Source organism: Rattus rattus, chromosome 9, assembly GCF_011064425.1.
Source record: "Rattus rattus isolate New Zealand chromosome 9, Rrattus_CSIRO_v1, whole genome shotgun sequence".
In the NCBI taxonomy this organism is placed as follows: Eukaryota; Metazoa; Chordata; class Mammalia; order Rodentia; family Muridae; genus Rattus; species Rattus rattus.
The window spans coordinates 47,816,453-47,837,336 of record NC_046162.1 but is presented as its reverse complement, the minus strand read 5'-3'; the positions used below and the strand labels follow the sequence as shown (position 1 = coordinate 47,837,336).

Here is a 20,884-nt window from a genome sequence, read left to right as displayed (position 1 = left end):
ATGACACATATTATCACCTGTGTTCCCTCTGTCACCCCTCATTCTATTTCCTGGAGATGCACTGTTTATCACAAGCCTTTCAACCGGGGAACCCCAAGTATCTTGTCTTCCCTCCTCGCTTCTTTCTGTCATTTTCTTTCTTTTTCTTTTCCTGTCTGAGCTCTCTTTCAGCCCTGGGGCCAGAAGTCATTTGTCATTTTGATAGAGGATTTTAGAAATAGTTTGGGAAAAAGGAATTTCCTCCCTGAGACCAACAACGCTTCAATTACAGCAGGCTGTGAGTGTGGCTTGATTTCCCAAAGGCATGGCTGGGGGTTGGAAGGGCAGGGGCATCATGCACAGAGGTGGCAGTATTTAGGGAAGGGTATGACAGAAGGAATGAACGATACAATGCAGAGCAGCCACGTGAAGGTTCTTCTCAGGTCCCTTAAGAATGGGCATGCACTGGACAGGGACACTCAGGGGTCCATGTCTTTGGACAGAGAGATCTGCCTTAGTTCCAGGGGGTGGCTTGACACAGAGCTTTTTTGGCCTCTATCTCCTCAAAGGTGACAGTTAGGGCAGCCAATACTGGTTCCTCTACTTCTTGGTGGTGCAGGTCACGTGGAGAGCAAGTTGCAGGGTCTTGCCATCCTGGTTTTGCCTACCACATCCAGGTGTTCCTACTACCTGGATTGGACACCATTGCCCCGCAAGGCTGAGGCAGTATCTGCAGGTGGGGTGCAGGGCAGCGCTGAGGTCTCCAGAGGTCTTCATGCCATCTCCTTTGCATAATTGACATTGGCTGGGGACCTGCAGGAGGACAGCGGAGGGTCAAGAGAAAATTCTGGATGTCTGGGAGCTGGTTTAGCCAGCCAAGGTGTCCTTTCTCCAGTCGGGAGGGCGTTTTTGCAACCCCAGAGGCTCTGGGCGAGAGGCTCTAATCTAATTACATGCTTTATTTGAGCCAATTTGTTTTCCAATCCATCTTGTTCAGCAAGAAGAAAGAGCATGCTGAGGACTCATTTGCACCCTCTTGTTCCAAGGGAAGAGAGGGGCTGCTCCCTCCTGCGGTCAGTACAGCCCCTGACCTCTTCTAGCCCGGAACCCCATCCCCCAGTCAGGCCGCAGAACTTACAGGGAGAGGCCTGGGGCAGCCCTAAAACTGCCATCAGCCACAAGCGGAAGGGCCTGTTTGTTCCACTTCCTGAAGACCAGCGTAGCTCTGTCTTTCCCTTTGGGGGGGATCCCAGTGTGTTAGGAAAGACTGAGGCAGGATGGGCCTTGGGCCCGAGTAGCCTGGACTGGAGCTGCTCACCCCTCAGGGCTTCCCCTACACAGACCTCCCATCTCTGGAGTGAGAGTCCAAGGGCTGGTATTTAGAATCTGCAAATATATTTTCATAAGAAGGTGGTGGATTTGGGATCCGAGTTATTAAAGTCCAAATAAAACACCAAAGCCCATCCAAGCTCCCAGGAGAGGGAAGATTTATCGGCTCCCACCCTCCTCCTCAGGCAAGGCTCCATGTGAGCCGAGCCTCACTTTTTACGGACTGTGTGCGGTGTTTCCCAAATTGCCTTTTCCCACCCTTTAGAATCTCGTTTTCCAGCCTTTGCTTTTCTGTGCTGACCCAGACTGGCTGCTTCCTGTGGGTTCTGATACTGAGCCTAGTGACTCCGCCCTTGGACTAAGGCAAGCAGGACCTAGGGTCTTGGCCTACCACACGCAGTGGCAGCCTGGCCTGTCCAGCAAATACCTGCTGAGAGCCTGTGGAGTTTCCTGGTCCTAGGGACCCAGCACCCGGGCCTCTGACTTCAGATAGGAACAGCGACAACAAACAGATAAGCTGACAGTTCTTTCATTGCAGTGTGAGGTGTGCCCTGAGGAAACCAATCCTCTAAAGACAGGTCGAGGTCAGCCATAACTCAGAGAATCGAAGGCATATTTGAGTGAGACACATCTTTGGGTTTAAACAGAAATTGGATGTGACAGAAATACAGTAACATTGGGTTTCTCTCGCCGGTCTTTGTGGTAGGGTAAGAATCATGAGAGCTTCCATGATCCTGGTGCTGATTACATGTCAAACCTCATCTTACCAGGACTGCAAGAGATGACAGTCGTTGCTCCATGGACCTAAGTCAGGAATCCGGAGCTGCAAGACACAGTGCTGTGCTCAAGGACCCACAGTTGTGTGGGGCCCCAGTGCCAGCATCTCTATGCTTGGTAACCTTCCTCCCATCCAGGCTGTCATCTGCTTCGCACTCTCCCCAGCATCCTGCTCCCTGCAGGGTCCCTAGCATCTAAGACTGAAGGGACCAATTGCCTTCTGAAGTCATCTGCTCCCCTCTCCTGCCCCAACACACCACGCCCTAAAGACACCACAGTACCCTGTACAGAGGCTAGTGGCGTTCTTTCTAGACGATAGTCCACACCTTTGACAGCGTCTAGGCCTCCTGACGTCTGTGTATCCTCTCTCACCTCCATCCCAGTGCCAGTGTGCACACGTTATGATCAGAGTTCTCACAAGGCGGGAGAGCTAGGCAGGTCCCTGGTGAGCAGCCGGCCACTATCATATCACGGGGCCTATGTTAGCAGGTCTGCTTGTCTGACTGGGTTCGCTCACTGCAGCTAGCATCTTTTATACTTCCCTGAGGCCCCAAGGATTGTTGGTCATGAACCCCATGCCAAGTTCTGGGGCACTAAGGTCTGCTTTCTAGGAATAGACCATTCCAGGCTGGGAAGTACACACTAAGAATGAAGAAAGTTCTTTGCTGAGCTCAGAGGAAGGCGGTCCTGCATGTGAGTGGGAACAGGCCCATTTGTGTCCCAAAGGGAAAGACACTGGACATGCAGGGGTAGAACCTGTGAAGGCCAGTTGCATGGTTGGTTGCCTCATACCCATGGGCATTGTTCACCCCACACTTCCAGGTGGGTCCCCCAGGTCGCCTCTAGTCCAACGGTCCCATCCAATGGTCTGTCTTTGCCCTCCACCCTATCATCCCTGCCTGAATCCTGCAATGTGTTGCTGACACTGTCATAGCTGCTACCTCTGTTCACTGTTGGGGACATGGATGTTCAGAATGGTCAAGGGCCACAGACCAGAAGTCATACGTGTAGGATTATTTTAACTGACAGTGATGGCTTTGGCTAGAGCCCCCAACTCAATTGCTTCCACTCAAAGCCTTGGACTCAGAGTGAGTACCTGGCATGGTAAACCATATGGACAGCCTGGGAGAGGGGCCCTTACTGTTTGGAACATAGGTTTTAGGAAGAGGGCAGCTTAGATACCCAGGAGATTATGGCCGATCTGTGGAATCCTTGCCTGATGTATGATAAGGTTCTACTACATGGCTTTCCATGCAGAGTACGAAGGCCAGGTCCTGGGTACCTTACGCGGTTGCATGAGTTCTCTAGCTGCTGCCTCTGCCCCTCTTGGCACATTAAGGGTTCTGTCAGATGGTGGCCACTTCTGGGGAAGAGGCAGAAGGAGAGGGCAGGGCTCTCCTGGGAGTATCAGGTTGGGGTAATGTACCAGCCCGTCTCAACCAGCTGATTCTCCATGTTCAGTGTGTGATGGGGCAGGGAGTGAATCCTTGCTCTTGGGTGCCCTTCTCCACCAGGGCACCCACCTACTGTCCTGAAGGAAGAAACAGGCTTTGGCAACAAGTGACTCTGTTGGAAGTACAATACAGAGCAAAGATCACACTCAAGGGTGCTGAGCTAGGCCAGGACCCACTCCTAAGAGAGCCAGACCTGTCTCCTTGTGATTAAAGATCTGATGACAGGCTAGGTTTGAACCTATGGTGGCTTTGCACCGCCTTGAAATGGAAAGCAAGCCTTTTTTATTGTTTTCAGTCTTGCATGCTGTCGGAGGCCTCACAGGATAGCCCTCTTCTTGCTCATTCTCCGCAGGACAATGGGCTATGCTAGGCTGGATCCTGCCTCAAGGCCTTGTGCGTGCCAACCCCTGCACTCTGCTCTCCTCCCCCAGATGACCCTTTACACAGTTCAGGTCTCTGTAAGATGTCTGCAGCAAGCTCTTCCCAGCCACCCTGCCTATGACAGCGCCCTCGCTCTCAACACCATGTTCTTGTCATGTCCACGGTGGGTATCTGGTTAGCTAATGGCACACTCCCTCTTGATCTCTTGATCTGTGCAGGTGGGAAAGGTGCCAGTCTGACATAAGAAGGCACCAGTACAGAGGGTTACCGAGGGTTCGAGGGTTCTTATCCTACAGGGAAACGACATTTTTAATGTTTCGGTTTTTGCAGTGTGGCGCTTGAACCCAGGGCCTCATGCATGCTGCTACTGAGTTACATTCCCAGTCCTTTCACCCTTAAAATTCTGTGATAGAGTCTCAATAAATTGCCTAAGTTGGTGTTGACTTGTTCAGTAGTCCAGGCAGGCCTTGAACTTGTGGTCCCCCTGCTTCCCAAGTAGCTGGGATTATGGGCCCATAATGGTGTCAAGGGTTTTGTTTGTTTGTTTTTTGTTTTTTTATTTTCCTTTCCATTTTGAGACAAGATCTTCCTATGTAGCCATGCCTGAATTGGAGCTCACTGTGTAGGTCAGTCTGGTCTCAGATTCAAAGAGATCTGCCCATGACTACCTCCACTGTGCTGGGATTATCAGTATGCACTACCACATCCACATCTGGCTTTCTTTTTTTTTTTTTTTTTTGTGAGAATTGCATCCTGTAAAAATTTAAATGCAGATCAGGCAGTTAAGTAACGATATAAACACCAGCTATGGTCCCACCACCCAACATTTCAGTGCTTGGATGGCGGTCCCCAGTCTCCTCTCACTGGGGTCTTTGCATCTGCTGGGGTCTGGTCTGGGAATAGACTCTCTCAGACTGGTGGTTCTCAGGCTACCTCACCAGGGTGACCTTCATGTGTCTGTGGGTCTCCACTTGCCTCCTGTCCTCCTCTTCCAATGTATCTCTGCTCACCGACTTCATTTTCTGGGTGTCATTCTCTCTCACGATGGAGCTCACGTGACTGACCTGCCCCTGGCCCCAACCCCATCGTGCCAGCTACTGTTGTCTGTCTCATGGTCCACCTAGAACTCCCAGGAGTTAGCCATGTAGGAAGGTGATTAGGAGAACTTCTCAAGTGAGTGGTAAAATCATAAAAGCAAGGTTGCTGTGTCAGAAGGGAGTGGCCTTGGGATTGGGGCATTCAGTGTTGGGGTGTTTCGGTCTCTTGGCAAGAGCATGTGTGGTTTCCTGGGCAGAAGTGCTCCCTTCCCGTTGGCAAAGGTGTCTTTGACATTAAAACTTTTGTATCTTTTCATGGGCTTTTCCAGTTTACTTTGGTGAATCACCTGGTCACCTCCTTGAAGTTTTTCCAGTCTGTCTTATTGTCACAAGAGTTCTTTGCGTGTTAAGGACTCAATCATTAACTTTCTTTGTTTAAACATTTTGGGACTTTCTCCTTTTAATTATTACCTCTGTGTGTGTGTGTGTGTGTGTGTGTGTGTGTGTGTGTGTATAGTCTGGAAATAGACTCTCCTAGACTGGTGGTTTTTAGTGATGCCTCACCAGGATGATCTTCATGTTTCTGTGGAGGTCAGAGAACCACGTGCCAAAGTAGCTCTTTCCTCCTCCCCTGTGGATACCAGGGATTGAACTCAGGCCATCATGCTTGGGAGCAGGGACTGTGTACCTACTAAGCATCTGGTTGGCCCCACATTTGGGGGCCTTCTTCAACTCGATAGTCACAGAGGTTGCCAAGCACATCCCCTTCAGGCCCTATGTTAGTCTGTCGCTAGGAGTGGCTTCAGTTTAGGGGCCCCAGGACCCAAAGCGGACATTTTATTGTTGAGGGTATGGGTGTTGGATCAGTGAGTCAGACCAGCGCACATTAGGGAGATAGTTGCATGGAGGTTAAGGAGCTGGATGAAGCTCGGATCTTTTGGAGAAGTGGCTTGATGCCTGGCCCAATGCTTGTTGGTGAAGGGCTGAGAAGGCGGTCTGACCTGACAGGAAGGAACCACCTGCAGCCAGTGAGCAGGAGCCGGAGTAGTGTATTTTTTTGCTACTTTATTGAGTTTTTATATCTACCCCCCAACTTCACCCTTCTCCCTTCCAATCCCCCAACACTAGGTAGGAGAGAAAGGTTAGAGGGAAAGGGAGTGCTGATGTCGCTAGCTTACTTCCTGCTGATCAGGGGAATCCTTCCTGTGGGCAAGTCCCATCGTTGTCATTAGAAGATCTCCAACTAGCAATCCAGCAACAGGAAAAGCAGCAGCTGCCACAGGCCCTCTCAGGGCTCTTGCGTTTATACCTTCTCGAGAGTCTCTAGAATTCCAAACATAAACTATTTGCAGCTGGCAAAAATCACACCCCTGCCAGAGCAAGAGAAATCATGGTTAGAGGCTGTGGACAATCTGAAGCAGCCCCATAGCCCACACCTGGGACTAACACCAAACTGTATTCCCAGAATTGTATTTAAAAGAAACCAAAAATTCTCACCACAAGTAAGAATTGTGCTTGCGGGAGTTGTTTCCCCATTTCCCCCACGATAGCTGTTGTGAACGCCCCTGGCTTACCCTGGGTACCCTGGATGCTAAACACATTCAAGTTGGGCTTGCTGGCCTGGGCAGAGTCTTTGCAGCCTACAGCTGTGGGTCAGACAAACTGGTTCCACTTGTCTTCTATCACTTAAGGCAGACAGACAGACGGCAGCCGAGTGTACTCCCTTCCCTTGATCCATTTTCCTCTAGTTCAGAGGGACCCTGGAACTTTTCCCCCTGCACCTAGCCATTGGAGCCAAAGCTCACCCAAGTCCTTAGGATTTTCTGTGCAGTGTGGAGGACCACACTGACTGGGTGTTCTTACTTAGCTACCCAGCCCACAGCTTCCCCACGGCAGTAGCCCAGGAGCAGCGGCAGAGGCATGGCTGAAGAGTGTGCCAGGGCTGTAGGAGCGAGACCTTTGCCAGCTCTCCGCCTTGCTCCGAGGGGAGGTGCCAGCTGCGGTACCCCAGGCTCCTACCATAGGCCACCAGGTTCTGCTTGCCATATGCTTGGAGATGAGCCTGGAGCATCGAGCAGGCTGGCCCAGCAGGGTTTTGGCACCTAGGTGCAGGAGGCAGAACAGGGGGGCCAGCTACCCAAGGTGCAGGAGAGGCCTGAAGGGGCTCAGCCTGCGGGGCACCTCTTGGCTCTTAGCTGTGGGTTGGTCAGGAGAGCAGGTGGGAGGAATGAAAAGGAGGTAGGCTGCTCCCAAGAGGGGCTAGGATGCCAGCCAGACGAGATGAGCCGTCCCAGGCCAGGCAGATGGCCCCTTCTGGGTCCCAGCAGCCCTCCCCCGGACGGAGAATGTCCAAGTGGAGACCAGGCAGCACCTGGGGCCAAGTCTGGCAGGCCTCGTCTTTGGTGGGGGAGGAGAGTAGAAGGAGCACCTTGTAGCAGGTGGCCCTTCAGAGCTGCCTGCATGTACCTGAACACTGTCGGAGACCTACAGGGTTAGCAGGAGTGTGATGGGGACCACTGGGGAGAACGGGTGGGTTTCTAGATGATCACTGGTCCGTGGGATCTTCTGTGTCTAGTCTGGGGTCTGGCAGTTTTGAGACATGTAGAACTTACGTTTTGTTGGTTTTGTTTGTTTGTTTCACACTGGGAAATGGTTCGATTTCAGTGCTTTTATGCAGTCTGTCGTTTAATAATATTCCATATTTTTTCTATTTCTAAATAAGTCAAGTAGCATGAACTGGCTGTGCCCATCACAGGCTCCCGTGGTCCTGTCTCCGAACCTAACTCGTTCTAGACATCTCAAGTCTATTCAGTTCGGTCATTTCGGTTCTCCCGAAAATATGCGTCTCAGCCAGATTCCAGGATTCTCGCCTGGAGTCATCACACAATAGCCTTCTAATTCACAACATTTCTCTAGGTCATGCTTTCCTCATTCTTCCGAGTCTGTCTGTTTTCTTTCTTTTATTCATAATTAGACATGACAGTGTTTTGTCTGGTCTTTTTTTTAAAGTTAGTTTGGAGGCATTTCAGAGAGTCAAGCTTTGTGTTTGTGTAATCCCCCCCCCATTCTACTCTTTTCTGCTTCTGCTGTTATTAATTCTGCCCCACCACCACCTCTGAGTTTGGTTTTTACTCATTTTTTCTAAGTTTCTAGGGCTGAGTCTAGCCTACTTATTTTGATCTTCCTTTCTTCCGTCATAACAAGCATTATTAATTATAGTGTGGTCAGGAAGGGTGGTGTGTACAATTTCAGCTTCTTCAAATTAACTTAATATTTTTCTACTTATATGTCTCTCTCTTTCTCCCCTTGATATATTTCAGTGAGATATTATACATAGAAAATAGTTAAAACACGTTTACATTTGTGTGTTTATTTATGGTGTGCATCTGTGTGGGTGTAGTGTCTCATGGTGCGTGTATGGAGACAGACAACTTACAGGGGTTGATCCTCTCCTTCCACTGTGTCGGTCCTGGGGATTGAACTCAGGTTGTCAGGCTTGGCCGCAATCTTCTTTACCCTCTGAGCCATCTTGCTGGCTCCATAAATTAATTTTACTTGGTTCTTTTATTGTGTGTATTTTAAGCATGTTTGTTTTGAATTCTGTCTTCTCTGATATTAAGATTTCTACTTCTTGATTCGTTTTTGTCAGCATTTGCTGATATGTCTACCTTCGTCTCTATTTGAATTGACTTTTAAAATTCCACTTATATCCCTGTGTATAAGTTATCTCTCTTGTCAATATTACAACTTAAAAGGAGGAAGAGTATATTTTAGCCCAGGACCTCGGGGATCAGTGCATCAGGGCATGGCAAGGCAAATGGTCCAGGGAGTGTCAGGTTGTGGAGCACAGGAGGGGGAGTGACCACAGGAGGGGGAGTGACCACAGGAGGGGGAGTGAGCACTCTTTGACTTTTTTCTTTCCTCCTTCTGTTGTCTCTGAGTCCCTGGCTGCTGGACAGTCATAACACATTCATGTTGGGTCTCCTGTCTGCCATTCCTCTGGAAATACCCTCATATGCAAACTTGCAGGTGTGACTTTGTGTCTCTGTGCATGTGCCACTTGAGTGCAATGCTGGTGGAGGCCAAAAGGGTGTGTCAGATCTCCTGGAGCAGGAGTTACAGGCGGTTGTGAGCTGTCAATGTAGGTACTGAGAAGGTAGGCACACACACACACGTACACACACACACATGTATACACACACACACACACACACACACACACACACGCACACACACACACCGCTAGGTGATTCTATGTGCAGTTAAATTGACAGTGAATAACTTGTCCCCATCTTCTTAGACAGTAATTGGGTATTGTGAAATAAGGATTGGCATAAGAGCATTCAATCCTAACTTTACTTTTAACATTTTATCATCAAATAATCGTGAGGTTTTTTGTGATTTTTTTTCTTTAAATTTTTATATAAATTATAGTGAGCCATCTTGCCCATCCCTCTTTTATGATCTTACTGTACCAAAAGCTGCCTGTTTCTATTTTCTATTTTCTCTGGCTTACTGTTTTGTGGTATTTCAAAAGAATTATCTTACTTGGCAGAGTCAAGCATCAAATAACACCCTCGACATTTTTATTCAAGCAGTTTGCCTACCTGCCTTATTCTGTTGCTTTTTGTTAATATGATCTACATTTTCAACTAAATTCTTATAATCAGATATTTCTAATGCTCGTCTGTAAGCATTTTAACGCTGTTTTGATGTCGCCTTAAGTTTTAGAACCAAATTTCAAACTTTTATGTTTAATGATATCAGGCCACACTGTGTTATAGCATAACTTTCCTCTTTCAAAGCCCTTTTTAAAAGTTCGTTTTATGGCTGGAAAACAAATATTGAATTATTTTCTGAGCTCTACCTATGCACTTGAGAATGCTCTTCTTGTATGTATGTATGTGTGTGTATGTATGTATGAGTTTGGCCAGCGTGTATGAGAAGACTGTCTAGCTAGGTATAAAATTATTGTGTTGGCAATTTTCTCCCTAAAGACACTATAGACATCACTCAGTGAACATCTGCCCATTTTTATTGTTATTTTTTCAATCTGTAGTATATTTTTATATGAAATATATAGTCATTTCCTGTGTATTACAGGCATATCTAGGCATTGAGTTATTTTCCCTGCTTTTGAAAAAAAGTGTACCAAAACCTTTCCTTCTGCACACGTGGTTTTGTCTTGGGCTTAGGGGTCCTACCTACCCTTGATTCCATTTCTGTTTGGCCACTGCTGAAGCACAATCATGTGTCAGCTCTCCAGTCTCTTATATACCCATATTCCCTCTGGTTTTCCCATCCGTATCCTTTCCCTCGGCATATTGAGAGTTTCTGCAGCATATTCTCCATGCTGAATCACTTTCTACTGTATCATCTCCCCTGATGCTTCAGAAATGACTTTTAACTGTGCTACTGTGGCTTTAGTTTTTACTTTCCCAACTCTTATGCATCCCATGGCCTTTGAGTTCAGCCTTGTCACTTCCCCAGTTTTGTGGAAGCCATGTCCGTTTAGAAATACTTGAGCAAGTGGTTGCTTCTAAGCTGCCATGGGAGAGTTAAGTATACGTGAGGGTTTATGGTCCCCATGTGTTTATGGCTTGGCCCTTTGCAGATCCCTGCCTGCATGGCCCTGATGACTGGATCCCCATGTCAGGCAGGTAAAGCTCTACTTCCTCACCACCTGGCCTTTCCTTGGACTTCTGTTCTGTGGAGTTGGTGCCTTCTCCGTTACCACTGCCTGACTGCCTGACTGCCTGACTGCCTGACTGCCTGACTTTCTGATTCTCTGCACCGGTGATCTAGATAACAAGTTCAGAGAGTCCCTACAAATGGCTTACAGCCTTCCCTAAACTTCCCCTCCCTGCCCATGCTTTCTGTCTGTCTGTTTTCTGCTCATTGTCTTCCTGTCATCTCCTTCCCCCTTCCTCCTCCTCTTCTTCCTCCCCCTCCTCCTCCTCCTTTTTTTTTTTTTTTTTTTTTTGTGATCTTTCTGTTCGTCAGACAAAGAACTGTTTCTGGAGGTAAAAGCCGGATAGGCCTTGCTTCATCCACCACCACCATCTGCCTTTAATTAATTGAGATTGCTCCCAGATTCCGGCATTGGGTCATCTATCAGCTTCATTCTTGGCGTCCGTGTGAATTTTCATTTTTTCACTCTCTTTATAGCTGTTTTGGAACAAAACAAGGAGAGGCCCTGTGAGTAGCTGCCAAGTAGATACCATGTTGTAGGAGTCAGAGCTGGGCTTTGAGCTGAGATTTGCCCATGTGTATGCAGTGTCTGGAGTTGTGTGGTGGTAGAGAAGGAAGCAGGTACAGCAGCAATTTCCTTACCCAGGGACCACTTGTCCAGTGACCTCAGTGATCTGGACCTAACACAGAGGCCACAGGCAGCCAAAGAGCTCTTGCTGCGTCTCTGTGCTAAGGGTTACTCACTTTCTCCAGAGAAAGCTGTTTTAGCCTGTCCCTCCCAGCCTTGTTTACCTGTATTCTATACACAGCTCTAACAGGCTTGGCGTGTTTCCCTAGCTCAGTATTGAACTGGGACCTGAAGGAGTAAGGGATATTTTGCAGAGGAGACTGACTTTTTTTCTTCTGAGTTTGACTTAAGCACTTGTCTGTCTGGATTTCCCTCTGCTGAGCCAGGTGCTGGGTGCAGAAACCATCAGCTCTTACATTCTGGAACCACCAGAGCATTCCGAATCCAGACACCCAGTGAAGGAAATTAGAACATGTCATGGGCCAATCAGATCTCAGACCTTAGTGGTATTTGAAACTCAAGGGAATTTTACTGCAGGGCTGGCTGGAGGCCAGAGGTTAGGCTCACAGGCTGCCTCGGTGAGATTTTTCTGAACCATAGATTCTTTTTCCTACAATATACCGGGTACAGGTGGAAAGGAAGTTTACCAAGCCACAGAACATTGCCAAGGCCTCCTGCGAGCTGGTCGTGATACCATGGTGAGATATACAGAGACGGCTGAGCCCTGGAAACCAGGTTCTGAGAGCACCATGATGTCAGGCCATGGTAGCCGCTGCCCATTCTTGGATAATGTCTGTCCAGGGTTTGGCTCTAGAACTTTGGCTATTCCAAGGGTGTGGGCAGTTATGGGGGTGGTTTGTTCCTTGGATTTGAATGTCTTCCTTCTAACCCTAAATGATAGGACTCCCTTGGGCAGCTCCAAACTCCGCTTTTCCAGTATTATAAGTAGGGCGCCATATCTCCCTCCTACAAAGCTGACACGGCCAGAGTGTCTTCACCTGGGTCACCGACTGCGTATGACTTACCGAGCCTGTGTGGAGGACTCGGGGCGCCGTGGTTTCTTCCTGATTGGACATGAAAGCACTCACTTGGACTAATAACTTCACATACTCACACACTACACAAAAGTTCCAAGTAAACTCCAAGCGACTCCAAGTGGAGCCCACAGTGACGTCATTTGGCTCCGCTTGCTTTCTAGTTACCTCAAGTGGAGAGTGCCGTTCAGGAGACCCACCAGCCGGCTCACAAACACCAGAACATATGCACAACCTGGTGGGTTCCGCCTCGGAGCGGCTGCTGCCAGTGCGACGGCACAGCCACTTGGCACAGATGTTCCCTGGCACAGCTCCTCCCACATAGGAAGAGCAGCTATGATGGGTGATGTGTAGCGGACGTCTGTCTAAGGGATGCACTCTTTCCAGCTTCACTTTGGGCTTCGCCACACACAGTAAAGCCTACACTCTGGATAGCCTGACCTTTGCTCTCCCAAAAGCTCCGTACTCCTAAAACTAACCACCAGCCCAGCTGGGAGAGCAGTCTGATGCTGCAGCCTCTACTGTCCCTGGGCAGGGCTATCCCAAAGTGGATCCTAAAGGACAGACCCCAGGGCAATGATTTTTTTTTTTCATTTCTTGAAACTGGTTCCTGAAATTGGGCCCCAAGAGGCTGGCCCCAAATCATGGAGTTTGACTCCTGATGGTAGAATGAGCTGTGCTTGGCTAAGGGAGGCATCCATCAAAGCATCTGGTGCCTTGAGAGGAGAGCTGCATGCTCAGGGCTAGAGGCAAGTTCTGGAGAGATGGCCACTGAATATCTCCTGCCGATCTTAGCCACAGGCCAGTGACAGTCACACAGTACTGAAATACTGCCCTTCCTGCTTGTATTCACAGACATCCTTCCTTTCTCCAATGTTGACCATGTTAGATAGATAGCTTACCTAACTTTGCACCTCAGTGCCTCAGTTTTCTTACCTGCCCAATGGGAATAACACTGTGTACCCCAAAGACTAAGACTTGCTGGAGATCCAGCATGAACAGCGATGCAGGAGGGGCGGGTGGCTGGCAGTTTCCCTTCAGGCAAGCTTACAGACCTCAGGAAGAGATGCCATCATCCTGTGTCCAATAGGCAGAAACTGCTGGCAGGAGAGGGCAAGGTTAGGCTGGAGCCTTAACTGTGGGGGGCTGCATTCGCGGGGAGTCGACCAGGCCACTTTCAGGAGATGTGAACTTTGCATCTACTGAATGCCTGGCTCTCTCAGAGCCTGGAACCCCGAAAGCTGTGGCCAGCAGGTATGGCCGGCAGCCAGTGGCCAGCAGTACTTCCTCTCAGCAGTGGGGCCCATTAGGGCTAACCTCTTTTCGTGGGCATTTTATTTGCACACTTCACTGGAGTGGACACCAAAGAGGTTTTCAAATGTTTCATGGGCTGCTAATTTCCCCTGTGACCTCTTTTGTTGGGGCCTAACCTCAGCCAGAGGCTTCATGCCATGAAAGCCAGCGCCTGACACAGACTCCGACGGCCGGGTGACAATGAGGCCTCTATCGGCTTTAATCAGGCTCCCGTTGAATCTTAAGGCCGAAGGAATCGGTGTGGTGCTCAGAAACCCTGGGTGGCGTGATACAGTGGTCCCAGAGGCTCTCGTGGAGGCTGAAATATTCCACCGGGCTGAGGGAAGAGGGGTGGCCTTTGTCCCACTGGCCTCTTTAGAAAGCCAGCCTGCCCTGAATGGCCACCCGCTTGGCCTGGCCCATGGATACCACTGGGTATCTAGGGAGGTGGCCCACTCGGCTACCAGCCTGTTCTTTAGTGGCCTAATGAGTTTCTATCTGTGTTCTCCCCTGCAGACTGTGACTCCTACTGCAAGGCTTCCAAAGGAAAACTGAAGATGAACATGAAGAAATACTGCAGGAAGGACTATGGTAAGCGGGGGAAAGAGACTCCTCAGGGGTGACTTGCAAGTGACTCGTGTCACCGAGTTCCTGGGATCCATGAAATCTCTTTCCTGAGAGAATACTAGTCCTTTCTGTGTCAGAGAAGCCACAGGAGCCTGGATTCTCCCAACTGCCCTGAACAGGGGCATCTGGATCAGTGGGGGCCATCGAGGCTGGGATTTCTATCCTGGACTCTGTTAGCTCTGCCCAAAGGGCTATGTGGCTGCACAGCACTTGTTTGCCCTCTGGTCTTCTGTGCCCTTGTCTCAAGTCTCTCACTCAGTGACATTCTTCAGCATTGCAGTGGTGGGAGCTGTAGGGTGCTTAGAGATTCCCATGGGCCAAGGGGAGATGAGGAGTCTGCACCGTAAGACTGTCCATCCTGTTCTGACCTTGAGGACCCTGAGTGGTTCCTGGGGACTTTCAAGGGGGAACACATGCCACATGGGAGGCCACACTAGGCAAGCTGCTTGAGCCAGACTGAAGTTTTCCCCTTAGGTTAGTAGCCAGGGCTTCTCCACATATAAAAATGAATCATTAGGCTCAAAGAGGTTTTGAGAACCTCTGAAACATCATTTTACTGTGAGCGCGGGCACACACACACACACACACACATACACACACATACACACACGCACACACATGCACACGCATACATGCACGTGTACCCCTTACACTGAAGCCAGAGAAGACCCTCAGCATCCAGACAGCCCCACTTGTCACAGGCCACGTGGCTTCCCCAGAACCAAGCGACAGCAACAGGCAGGTATTAGATATCAATTCACAAGTTGCCAGGCTATGGGCATCCAGGTTCAAGCCCCACCTTTGACTAGGGGTCCATGGTCAACTTCCCAAAGAAAGGGCCCCTTAAGGAATGATACCCCAGAGCAATGCAGAAGCTTGCAGCTCCCACTGAGGAACAAACCTGGGTTTCCACAACAAGCTTGCTGTCCTTGAGAAATAAAGGAAAGACTTGCCTCTTTCAAGCTGGGATAGTGGGTACAAGGAAGACCTGACCTCTCAGGTCTCGCCCCCACCTCTGCCAGAGACTAATGAAGGCAGGCCCAAAAAAATGGCCTCTCCAAACCTCTATTGATTGAGAACTTGGGGCTCCTGTACTCTCCCGGCTTTGGCCTTGAAACCTAATGAATGCTCCTGTCAAAGCAAAAGGCAGAGTACAGTGAGGAATGTGACCGCTACCACCCCTCCCACCCTATCCTCAGCACCGGCAGGAATGGGAGTGGACAGGCCTGCCTGAGGAAGAGTGGGTTGGGGTGGGTTGGGATTGAGTTATCTCTGAAAAGTGCTGGTCCATGGTGTCAATCTGTTCCTCGGATTCAAGGGGAGAAATCGTAACATTACTCAAATGGATCCCATGGTCCTGCCACCTGACTTAGCCTGGTTTTGTTCTCTCCCATCTATTATTCCAGAGCTACCCTGCCCTTTCCTTTATGGACTCAAGACTTGGGTTCTCTGACTCCGAATCCTGGGTGTTCCTATACTCAGCAGGAGAGGGCGGGCATCTTTCTTGGATGGGGAAGGGTTGGGTATGGTCTCTGGGGTCCATGCTGGCTTCTCTTTTCTGGTACATCTATCTTCTCAGGTCTGACAAGGCCTGGGTCCCCCATCCCCAACTGTCACTGCCTGGCTCTGTTTTTTTTTTTTTGTTATTTATTTATTTTTTTCTCCTTCTGCAGCAGCCCTGGAAGGTTCCCCAAATTAGTCCATTTTCTGTTTCTTTAACAAAATATCTGAGCTTTATGTTGGCTCATGGTTTCTGAAGTCCAAGAGTGTTTAGGTCCACTCAGCTTCTAGTGAGGGCCTTGTGCTGTGCCAACCCATGGTACCGTGTGACATAGAAGAGGAGACACGGGGAGCCAGGTGCATGCTCTTAAGCTCCTAACTACCTTTCATGGGGTTGCTCATGAGTATGAGCTCCTCCTGACCCAGAACACCCCCAGAGAGCCCTACCCCCTCTTAGCCCTGCTCTGCTGGGGACCTTCATACAGGTTCTGGTAGAGACATACCATGTTCTAAGCACTGCAGGGGTTTCTGGTTTCAGGGCTTCCCCGGTTCAGTAAGGTCATTTGAAGCTATGGGAATCTCCTCACGTAGTTCAGTCTACTGTGCTGCAAGGCGGGGTCACATGAGTTCCACAGAGGGCTCAGAGGAGCTAGGTACCATGGGATGTGTTGAGCCTTGGAGCTTGGTTTGGGAAGGTGGAAAGTGGCCTAGGCAGGGTGGTGGCACCTACAGGTCCGTGAGTGCTGCAGAGGGTTACAGTATTAGCCTTGCTCTGAGCCTGAGGCTTCTCCTTGGGCTTGGCTGGGCTGTGGAACTCTTTGATGTATCCTTGGTTGGACAGACACAGCCTAGGTGAAGTGTGGCTAGGTGGCCCTCCCATGCTCAGAAGACCCGGCCAGCCCAGAGGAAGATGGGCTGAAGGAGGACAGGAGAGAACCTGCCTAGATACAGAGGAGGTGAGGCTAGGCCAAGCGGAGGAAGGGAGCTGGCTCAGAGATGGTCTAATCCCTGCTTGTTTGCTGACTGACACTCCGGCAGGGGGCCAATTAGGAAACACATTTCCTTCACATCCCAGGCACTTGGATGTTCCAGAAGTTGCTAATTAGAACCTAGGTTTTGCCACCCCTGCTGAGAGAGGAGCCCCTTCCTCTTCTAGCACAGAGATGGGCCTGACCTGGAGCAGCTAGTGAACTCTTTCAGGCTCCACTGACCCTGAGTGGTAGCCAGTAAGCAGAAACCAACTGGCCCCAGAGGCCTATGGGAAGAGACTGGCTGGCCAGCCCAATGTGTGCCAGGCCTGAACCCAGACCAAGCTTGGGTGGGTGGACTTTAGGTAAGGCAAGGAAGAATAGAGATCAGGAAATCAATATTATGCCTTATGCCAGGACCTTGCCGGGCTGCTGGCCCCCATATAGAGAGGACCCCACCCATCCAGTGGGGAAGAAGTGCAAATCTTTCCCATGTGTAAGCTTCACCAGTCTGGGCTTCCATTTCTTCACGTTTCAGATCAAGGAGATATAATATCCAAGTGCTAGGCACCATGTCTAAAGAGGCTATGAGTACCCCATGGAGGTCAGGTCATCTATCACCTAACCACCCCTCTGCTGAGCCACCTCTGTTCTCTGTTGCCCTCTAGGGGAATCCAGCTTACCTCACAAATGTTCCAAAATGTCAAAGCCCAGCCCAGTGTGGAACCCCTGCTTTATTCTTTGCAAGAGTTCTCAGAACACCTCACTCTGAAGAAACCCTTCTTTCGGGGGACAGGATGGGGGATATGTACACATGCTCCCCCTCACAACATGATTGCACCCCTGTCAGCCCAGACATAGGTGGCTAAGTCTGAGGCCACCGCCTGCCCTGAGACTCCTTCACTTGGTGTCCCAAAGCTCCGAAGACTTCTGCTCCTGAGGTCAAGTGCTCTGGCCTGGCACAGTCACGGGGGTGTCGTTGGCTGTGGCCATCTATTTCCTGGGTGTCTCCTTTCCCTTGTTTCTCTGCTTTTTGGGGAAAAGGTTCCTCTGTCTCATCTCATATCTTTAACTTTGTACTGTGCCCCCCACACACACACCATTGCATTGAGCTGTGGCTCATAGATCCCACCCATGAACAACACACATGTGCATGCACACACACGCACAGGCACGCATGCATGTGGTGGTTCTGCCATAGGAACCTGGGGAGTCCTGGTACTTTATCCCATTCTCACCCTTGAGATTTTCCCTCTACACACATTCACTAAAAGCCCTAGGCCCTGTCCTGGGTGCTGCACTCACAGATCTGCATGGCACAGGGGGTTGGCCCTCAGGGGGTACACATTTGGAAGAGACACAATGAGAGCCACAGAAGACGCCTGAGTGGGGTTGCCCAGGGCCCAGTAGCTGTACCCACAAAGCAGGATTCCCTAGTAATGGGAAAAGTCTCCATGCCCAGAAGCTAGAAACTGACTGGTGGGGCCTGAGAACAAGGAGGGCAGAGGTGCTGGGTGCCGGGGGGTGGGTGGGTAGGGTTGGACACAGCCTCCTGGGCTGCTTACATTTACATGCAGAAAATACCATGACCCTACTACTGAGCGTGGTGCCTGTGCCCCTAGCAGCTGCCCAGAGAGCCTTAAGTGTCCTCTTCCTTCTCCCTAGGATGCGCATGAGCCCTTGTTGTGAAAGGTGAGATCATCTCTCACTAATTCTTGGAAAAATGCTTCATTCCCAGAAATGTTTATTAGTCCACCCCCTGTAGAAAGACATCTTGGCACTACTGGATGGAAAACTGAAGATGCTTTCACATGAGCCTCAAGCGTTCCACCTGACAGCCCCTGCCAGTGATTTCCAAGGACTCGGCTTGAGGGGAAGTGCTGTAGACATCCTGGCCCTGAGCAGTGAAGGGCTCTGATATATCTCGGCCTGCCTTTGTGCCTAGGAACCTCCAGAGTCAGTGGCAATGCTGGGTGACCATAGCTGAGCTAGGACTGGGCTTCTCGGTGGCCCTTGTGAATATCTAGTGGCCCTGCTTTATCCTCAGCTGTGTGGGAGGGAGGGAGGTGGTATCCTTTCTTATTCCTGTGGCTCACCAAGACCCGACAAGGTAAAACAACAAGCCGGGTATCCATGCTGTGGGATCCCAGGCCTGAGCTTCCTCCTTCCCCGTGTCACCGATTTAGCATTTGACAGCCTGGAGTAGACATAGCAGCCCTCAGATAGCTCACAAATCCATACTCTAGGGGAACACTGGCTCTGGGCTTCAGATCAGACTTGGAAGAAAAGCCACACAAACATGCTGATGGGTAAGGAAGGAGGCATGGTTCCCCCAGGCAGAGGGGGTGGCATAGTGAGTGATGGCCGTGGTGGTGGTAGAGATGGAGGAGGGCTGTGAGGAGGTGGACTTGTGGTGGTGAGCAGGGAGAGAGGCAGATGTGGAAGGGGGTGGATTACAGGGTGATGGAACCGAGCGGGTAGTTGGCCATGGTAGCACTACTGTCATGCTGGAAGTTCTGCTTCGAGCGGCAGACAGAGCCCAGGCCCAGCCCTTGTCTCAGACTGGGAATAAAGGAGTCTCATAGCTGTGGGCCTGGAGCTTTGCCACCTTGTGAGCACTCTCTCTCCTCCTCCTCCTCCTCCTCTTCCTCTTCCTCCTCTTCCTCCTCCTCTTCCTCCTCCTCTTCCTCCTCCTCTTCTTCCTCTTCTTCCTCTTCCTCCTCCTCCTCCTCAGTGGCCCTGGGATCAATGGTGACTGTCAGCAATCTCACTCTCTTCAGAGAGCCAGGTATCTTAGCAGCCAAGTCATAGAAATGAACTTAACCCTATCTACTCCAGTGACCCTGGTATGGACGCTGGTATTAGACTGATGTTGGGCTGCTGCCTTCTCATGGCAAGGTTCTGATGTGAGCCGCAGGCTGCCGGTAGTAATTTCTGGGAAGAGCCACCCGGACATCCTCTGGTTGAGAGGATGGGGCACAGACAAGGCAGCAGCGTGCAGCACGGTGCAGAGACTTGCTGATCCTCCCTAGGGTCACTGGCCCCCTGAGGATCCTCCCGTTTCTCCAGCCAGATGTGACCCCCCCCCTTACTGAAGAGTGCCAACTACATATGGATGCCAGATGTGGAACTGGATCTACATGAGTCAGTCTGAGGTCGTGGAATGCGGGTGACCACCAGGTTGGGCAGGAAAGGCCAGGCAGCCCCAGTGACAGCTGGACAGCAAAGATTCTGTGCCCACAAGAAAGTGGCTCCCCTGGGGAGCCAGGTGGGGGGCTGGTGCGAGCAGCCCTCCCCAGCCTTGAGCCTGGCCTCCTGCCACTATTGCTCCAGCCAGCCCAGGAAGGAGAGATGGCTGTCCTCGGTCTGGGCAGCACCAGGCTCTCATCTGCCTGTGTTCTGGTCTGCCATGTTCCTTTTTGCTCCCCATAGTTTCCTGTGTTTTTTAGGAAGCAGTGATGGCTCAGTGGCTCAGAGAAACCACAGAGATTATCCAGTAAAGGATGTCTTTCTCCATTTTACAGAAGCTCAGGGAAGATGGTCTAGCCAGTGTCTAGTGATGCAGGGCAGAGTTGGGGTACACATCCCCAGGGACTGTAGTCTCTGTTGCAGAGGACCCCAGCATGCCAGGCTTTGGTCCTGGGCTTCCTATCCAGCAGTCTCTGTAGACATACCAGTTTCTCCCTCCAGTTCCTTAGAGGATGCACCAAACAGCCTTCAGGGTTTTGAGAGACATGGCCTGAGGTAACCGTATGTCCCAAGCTATCACACTTGAACTGCTTAATCCAGAGAAACCAGCTGCCAGGCATGGCAGCGCCCAGCCCTCCGCAGGGGTCAGTATATAGCACCTATGTGGTTCCTGAAGTAGAGTTCAGATGATTTGTGTCTCCTGGGAGAAGCAAGTTTGGAGGGGGTTGGACTTCAAGGAACTTGTGGGATTTCAGAGCCAGGCCTGTTATGGATGGGGCACGTTGGTTCTGCTCCAGCATGGGACAGAACTCCAGATGTAGGTATCTTGGGGAAGCTTGGTAGTGCCATTCCAGCCAAGGCATCTGGGAGGAAGGAGCTGTTCTTTGCTCCAGTTTCCTGGAGTTGGAGCCTCATGGGGGAAATGGAGGTTAGCAACACTAGACTTTCTTTGAATCCTGGAGGGGGCTAGGGGTACTGGGACTTGGACCTAAGTCACACAGAGGAGGTTGTTTGTCACCTCCTCTTCTTCAGAGGCCAGAACTCTGTCTCTGCCAAG

At 50.4% G+C, this 20,884-nt stretch overlaps 1 protein-coding gene across 1 annotated transcript in view; it reads left to right on the top strand.

Moving 5' to 3' along the window:
- Ntn1 (netrin 1) overlaps positions 1 to 20,884 on the top strand; it is a 67,935-nt gene that overhangs the window by 38,730 nt on the left and 8,321 nt on the right. The window contains exon 5 of the mRNA XM_032914167.1: positions 14,060 to 14,134. Within this exon, the coding sequence (XP_032770058.1) occupies positions 14,060 to 14,134 (75 nt within the window). The remainder of the gene's footprint in view (positions 1 to 14,059; positions 14,135 to 20,884) is intronic.